General features: G+C 43.1%; 1 protein-coding gene across 1 annotated transcript; it reads left to right on the forward strand.

The window, feature by feature from the left end:
* Positions 1–5,753: 5,753 nt before the first annotated feature.
* Positions 5,754–5,939, forward strand: LOC119263245 (cortexin domain-containing 1-like). The gene has a single exon (XM_037537983.1). The coding sequence runs from the start codon at positions 5,754–5,756 to the stop codon at positions 5,937–5,939; it is 186 nt and encodes a 61-aa protein (XP_037393880.1).
* Positions 5,940–7,741: the final 1,802 nt, after the last annotated feature.

Genomic DNA, 7,741 nt, shown 5'->3' on the forward strand with positions numbered 1-7,741 from the left:
TTAAATGTGCTTCTTCATCGTTATTGAAGCTCTACTCCTTACCTGGGGTATTCATTTATTGGGTATAGCTAGTTTTGTACTGAGGAGGGACCATTGTTCCTGAAGTTGTCTTCATGTTACAGAGATGCTCCTGTAGTCCTCTTGCTGGGGGTCCTGCTGCCTGTTGAAAATGTAAAGCAAGATGCATGATACCTTAGTAGGGGAGCAGACCATTGAGGACGTTCACCCACGTTAGTATTCACTAACAAGCTTTGATCAACTTAGGAGTCGAAAAACAGACATGTCCATGATGGACGATAAAAATGGCTTTTGTTTTGTCCGTAAACAAAATACCAATCCAGCAGCTTCATTTTTCAGGTGATAGCCTGTTAACGCTTTGATTTGTTTTACCTGGCATGATTTCCAGACTGAGAGTGTTGTCAGTTATAAGCATGTGACGTCCCTCAGACTCAGAAGTTCATCTTTGCTGCTACTTTTGTTGGAATACGACCTACTTTGCACATCTGAGGACAACAGATAGAAGGTGAGATTTCAGTGTCGCCCGCCAAACCAAACTGAACTAGATAGGTGGATGCTGTGTGCGAGGTGTGTCATCCACCTGGCACATCTGGTGTGGGATAGGCTTTAGTATTCATAAAAGCACTGTGGCATACTTGTTAAATTCTTGTGTGTTTGGAGTGAATCAATAAGTCCACTCATAACATTTGCATGGTTTTGGTCATAATTCATTTATATATTTTTAACTTCTTTGTATTACAATTAAACGGGATATTTTTCTTACTGCTATTTTGTTCCCGCTCACAAGTACAATGCAGTAGACCTCATTCAAAAAGCAGTCTGCTCTGAAATGTAAAGAACCAACAGTTAAGTTTATTCTAAAATCCTCAAGGCTGCTAACCTCTGGGCAGCGTCACACTGTGTTGTGTAGCGACTTGTTTCTCATTCTGGGTTTAATTAAACGCAGTAATGGCAAAATAATGAGTGGATTGCAATGGAGACATTGAGCAGTGCTGTCTCTCTGACATGGCAGGTGTGTAGTAACTTCCACTCCACTATATAAGCTACACCTTTTGATTGTCTGGATTTCTGGAAAGCTGCAAAGATGCATTTGTTTTCTGGCAGTCAGGAACATCACATTTAACCTGGGCAAGTGTGCTCACTGCCCCCTAGTGTGTGTGCTTACTAGTGTGCATGTATGTGGGTGTTTCACTGCACAGATGTGTTAAATGCAGAGGTCTAATTTCACAGTGTGACGAACACAGTGACAAATCAATTTCACAGCTGTTGTGTAAATGGAATAGACAACAGGTGGAAATTATTAAATGACTGTTTTCTGGCAGTCAGGAACATCACATTTAACCAGGTAAAGATCATGCGAAATCAGGAAAATGTTGGATCATTCTCCTCAGATCTTTTTTTTGACATTTTTTGACAACATTTTTGAAACGATGTTGATGTAGTACAGTCACATGCAAAAATGATGGCATAGTTTTATAAGTAGATAAATAAATAAATACATATTTATATATATATATATATATATATATATATATATATATATATATATATATATATATATATATATATGTGTGTGTGTGTGTGTGTGTGTGTGTGTATGTGTGTGTTAACCTCAGCAAATAAAGAGATATTGTGCAGTAAAATTCCATATTTAAGTGAAACAAAACATGTAATTTAACCAGGGGTATTCAAACTTTTGCAAATGACTGTTCATTGGGCAGCGAATCAGTAGGCATTTCAGCTAATTGCAGGAGAGCAGGATCACTTTACTCCATCACCCCCCTTCCTGCTTTTGCCCCTTATAGCCTTACAGCCGCCACCCAAACAGCAGCAATGTTCAATTTGAATTAGTAGAGTCAGGTTCTTTCTTGACTGCCCCTGATGGGCAACTTAATTGCTACCAGGGATCATGTTTCTCCTCCCTCGCGTCATCCACCCCTCTCCTCCAATTCTTCATCCCCGCTCCCTCCTTCCATCCTTCACTTCTTTGGGTGCAACGCCTTGCTGTGACAACCTGTGGTCTTAACCCTGCTTGAGTTACTGAGGTGCTGAATAGGGCAGGTGACTGGATGGCAGCCCTGCGTGACAGTAGAACAAAAGGCAGGGCTGTACTGAGCTACGTCCAAACTGCACTCGTCACTATTCAACCCTCCTGTTAAACTATTGATTAAGGCCCATGTGTCAAGGGGAGGTCACGCAGGCGAGCTGTTATGGTGATGGATGGAATTTTTCAATATTTCTCAATAATTCAAAATCTGGACCATTTTGATGTGAAATGGTACAATGCAGTTGTGCAGGCAGGAATGTTTTTTGAGTAGGTCTGTGGACCAATTTGGTACATACATTTCCAAACACGCAGTTGGGGGTTAGGTGTCTTGCTCAAGGACACCTCAGTCACATACTGTCGGCTCTGGGGATCTAACCGGCAACCTTCTGGTCACAGGGCCAGGTCCCTACCTCCAGCACACAAATACCCATGTTCATGGACCATTTATATCCTACCTTTGATTACTTGAGGTATTGATGTAGATGTTTGACATTGTGACACAGCCCATTTCAGCTATGCAAAAAAGAGCATTATAAGTACCAAATCACTGACATTTTTCAACTAACTTTTGGCCTTTAAAGAGTAAAAATCAACATGCTCTATTGGGGGCATAATTTAAATTTTACATACCCCACATGCTGACACCTGTGACTGCTGCACATATGCAGTTGAACCCATATGTGCTAGCTGTGCTCTGTATAAACTGTCATGTGGTGCTCCAGTGGTGTGTGGTACAGTTTACTCTGTTAAACCATAAACGTCACCAAAACAGCCAAAGCCCATGATAAACCATAGTCCATCATCTGATTCAATGGCCTAGGAATAAGTACATTTTGGCCAGGCCTGCGAAAAAATGGGTAGGCCAGCTTAGACACAGTTTCCAAACGCACAGGCCTAAAGACACCAACACGTCCCACTTAGGGGGCAGTTGTGTGCTGGAGATTAGGGAACCAGCCCTGTAACCAGAAAGTCGCCGGTTTGATCCCCTTGGATGACAGTCCATGACTGAAGCCCTTGAGCAAGGCACCTAACCCCCAATTGCTCCCTGGGCGCTGTGGATAGGGCTGCCCACTGCTCTGGGCAAGTGTGCTCACTGCCCCCTAGTGTGTGTGCTTACTAGTGTGCATGTATGTGGGTGTTTCACTGCACGGATGGGTTAAATGCAGAGGTCTAATTTCACAGTGTGACGAACACAGTGACAAATGGTTCTAATATAAAATATACACTGCTCAAAAAAATAAACGGAACACTTAAACACCACAATATAACTCCAAGTAAATCAAACTTCTGTGAAATCAAACTGTCCACTTAGGAATCAACACTGATTGACAATCAATTTCACAGCTGTTGTGTAAATGGAATAGACAACAGGTGTAAATTATTGGCAATTAGCAAGACACACTCAATAAAGGAGTGGTTCGGCAGGTGGGGACCACAGACTTCTCAGTACCTTTCTGCTTTCTGGCTGATGTTTTGGTCACTTTTGAATGTTGGTGGTGCTTTCACACTCGTGGTAGCATGAGACGGACTCTACAACCCACACAAGTGGCTCAGGTAGTGCAGCTCCTAGGAACCGTAGGAGGGCAACAACCCAGTAGCAGGACCGCCACCTTCACCTTTGTGCAAGGAGGTACAGGAGGAGCACTGCCAGAGCCCTGCAAAATGACCTCCAGCAGGCCACAAATGTGCATGTGTCTGCACAAACGGTTAGAAACCGACTCCATGAGGATGGTATGAGGGCCCGACGTCCACAGATGGGGGTTGTGTTCACAGCCCAACACCGTGCAGGACGCTTGGCATTTGCCAGAGAACACCAGGATTGGCAAATTCACCACTGGCGCCCTGTGCTCTTCACAGATGAAAGCAGGTTCACACTGAGCACATGTGACAGACGTGACAGAGTCTGGAGACGCCGTGGAGAGTGATCTGCTGCCTGCAACATCCTTCAGCGTGACCGGTTTGGCAGTGGGTCAGTAATGGTGTGGGGTGGCATTTCTTTGGAGGGCCGCACAGCCCTCCATGTGCTCGCCAGAGGTAGCCTGACTGCCATTAGGTACCAAAATGAGATCCTCAGACCCCTTGTGAGACCATATGCTGGTGCAGTTGGCCCTGGGTTCCTCCTAATGCAGGACAATGCTAGACCTCATGTGGCTGGAGTGTGTCAGCAGTTCCTGCAAGATGAAGGCATTGAAGCTATGGACTGGCCCGCCCGTTCCCCAGACCTGAATCCGATTGAGCACGTCTGGGACATCATGTCATCATGTCTCGCTCCATCCACCAAAGCCACGTTGCACCACAGACTGTCCAGGAGTTGGCGGATGCTTTAGTCCAGGTCTGGGAGGAGACCCTCCGCCACCTCATCAGGAGCATGCCCAGGCGTTGTAGGGAGGTCATACAGGCACGTGGAGGCCACACACAGTACTGAGCCTCATTTTGACTTGTTTTAAGGACATCACATCAAAGTTGGATCAGCCTGTAGTGTGTTTTTCCACTTTAATTTTGTGTGTGACTCCAAATCCAGGCCTCCATTGGTTAATATTTTTGATTTCCATTGATGATTTTTGTGATTTTGTTGTCAGCACATTCAACTTTGTACAGAACAAAGTATTCAATGAGAATATTTCATTCATCCAGATCTATGATGTGTTATTTGAGTGTTCCCTTTGTTTTTTTGAGCAGTGTATATAATATGTCCAAATCTGACACGAGATGTGCAAAAAACAATACAGCAAACTTAATTACAAAACCGTAAGTATCCTAGGTGAAACATTCTGCCATGGCAGACATGAAACACATTTATGGTAATGTTATATTCTCATCCTACCCTTGATGTACTTTGGTTACATTACATTATGTAATAGTCTGTGTTGACATTTTCACAAAGCTCACTTCTCTCAATGTAGTAAAGGAGCATCAAATTCCCAGAAAACTAGAAAGCTCTGTAGAAACATCCTCAGTTACATCTTTTCACTGAAGTTGGAGCTTCACTTTCAAACACTGGTACACTGATCACAAACTCAGCTTGAGGCATTGGTGGATAGCAGTGGTTTCTGTGCAGTGATTGCAGTGTTTGGAGAGAAGAAGGCAGAGCTTGGCAGAGAGCACAATCATTTGAATGGCTATACAGTGACAGTGCTCGTTATCTTAACAAGTCTGCCTAATAAATATCCTTTCCATATTTGATTGGGCAGGCCTGTTACCAATCTGGATAGGAGGGAAAAAACAGTAATAATACAAAAAAGAACACTCAGTCAGAGACCCTGAATTACTTGGGGCCCCTGCTTCAGCCCATGTAAGCCTTTGCGTTAAACCGCCCCGAGTTACACATGACAAGTGCTATGCTGCTCTTTTTCATTTCAGGAGATACTTACGGCTGTGTCTTCATAAACATCAGGCGACCTACAGATGTTTTTCTGAGAAGATTCATCCTGAAGATGGGGCTGTCTGTGTTCAGAGTGGCATTTGAATTCTGTATTGTGGAATAAATAGCACATTTTCAACATAGGTCTTTGGCTCCACCCCCTTTGCACCAGAAAGTCTCTGGCTTTAGCCCCACTGTGCCAACCACCCTTAAGGGCAGAACTAAAGGGGATCACATCACACTGGTGTAAAGCCAAGGAGAGTAAGCTAATACTACAATAGTGGGAGACGCCTCTGAAGAAGGCTTTGTGCTAGTTCCTGAACCTCAATGGACCAACCAGCACCTCCATCATCTTGGCTAGAGGTTGATGTGGACTTGGGCTTTGCCCTCTTCTTTCTATTCCTGCTCTGCCTCTTCTTGTTTGTCACAATTGTCCGCTGCGCCCAAACGGTGATCGATCCTTATGGAGCCATCTCTACCTCCACCTATCAGGAGGAGCAGATCAATAACTGACGGTTGCTTTGGCCAATCCCGCGCAGCGATTACACTGCAGGGATTAGGCCTGGACTCCTGTGAGGAGCTACAGATGGTGAGAAACTTGGTTCACGGAGATAACAGGGACAGTGCTGGGAAAAATGCTTTGTATGACTATTTGTCAAGGCCAATTTATGAACATGGAGATTTTTGTACAGACACCAGCATTTCCAATTATTGCCATAAATTGTCACAGTGATATTTATATGTTTGAATTCTTAATGCTACCATTGTTTGGATGAAATAATAAAGAAAGCTTTAAAGATCATCATGTTTTGTTTCTATTGATTAGACATACAATATACGGCCAAAAGTATCCAGACACCTACATGTCCAGCTTTTCTTCTGATATCAAAGTTAGGAAAAGGGAGTTTTTTTTTTGCAGTAACAGCCTCTACTGGTCTGGGAAGGCTTTCCCCTAGATGTTGGGACATTGCATCGCATTCAGCCACAAGAGCATTAGTGAGGTCAGCCACTGGTGTTGGATTATTAGTTCCAATCCAACTCATCCTAAGGGAATTTTCATTGTGCCAGTTCATGCCAGTCATACTTATTAACTCTGAAAAATGTGTTTCCATTGGTCCCCTGTCACACTTCTGGGAGCTCTACATGGTGTGCATGGAGCTGTGTGTATGCACTGTAATTCCTGTTTCTGCCATAAAAAGTAGCTGAATCCACTAATTAAAAGGGGTGTCTGGACACTTTTAGACAAATAATGTGTAGCTGTAAGATACATAAGACACTTTTCTTATACACCAGCAAATTTTACCACTAAATAAAAAGAAATATTCATTGTTTAAACCATATAACAATAAAAATACAATAATTACAAAAAATGACACTGTCAGCAGGTAATGAAACACTAGAATGTTGGAGGACTAGACTGTCCATGTTAAGTCCATGTTAAACAATCATACTTTGGCTGTTGCTGTATTGTTCAGGGCAAGTTTTGTAGAGACTGACAAAGGACATGCAGCCTCTGCATGCCTGTCACATTCTTTTATTACATCAATATGACATGAAGAGTCTTCTCAGTAACCTGTGCATATGTCATGTCATGAATTATGAATCTTCCTGACCTCCTGAACTGTTCGGAACTTTTTATTGGCTGAGTGCTTATCTCAATATTTAATTCATGCAAAAGAAGTTAGGTGAATACTTGTAATGTTAAAGGGGAAATCCACTGATCTTTGTAAATTATGTATGCGTAGTGTATATTTATATAATTTGAATGTATAATTAAATGGTTAAGATGTAACCATTCATGCCGAGTAGTTTGATGGTAAATGATTCTTCCTGGAGAAGCTTACCGGTCTGTATTTTTCACAGTGCTGTTATCAGGAACCAGGTGTCTGAAAAAAGTTTATTGTTCTCACATATGGGCAGCATGGTGGTGCGGTGGGCAGCACTGTTGCCTCATAAGAAGAAGGGCCTGGGTTCAATTTCCCGGCCGGCCGATCAGGGTCCTTTCTGTGTGGAGTTTGCATGTTCTTCCCGTGTCTGCGTGGGTTTCCTTCCACAGTCCAAAGACATGCAGTCAGGCTAATTGGACATGTTAAATTGCCCCTAGATGTGATTGTGTACGTCTTTCTGGCCTGCAATGGACTGGCGACCTGTCCAGGGTTTATCCTGCTTTCCACCCGATGACCGCTGAGATAATCTGAGCCAATTAGAGCCGTTCCAAATCAAAACAACTTTGGTTGCAGATCAGCCAATGAGCTGTGCAGACATTTTTTTTGAAAAACTGCTCTTTGAAAGATACCCCTGTCTGAAAATGATGG

This window comes from Pygocentrus nattereri, chromosome 1 (assembly GCF_015220715.1).
Source record: "Pygocentrus nattereri isolate fPygNat1 chromosome 1, fPygNat1.pri, whole genome shotgun sequence".
In the NCBI taxonomy this organism is placed as follows: Eukaryota; Metazoa; Chordata; class Actinopteri; order Characiformes; family Serrasalmidae; genus Pygocentrus; species Pygocentrus nattereri.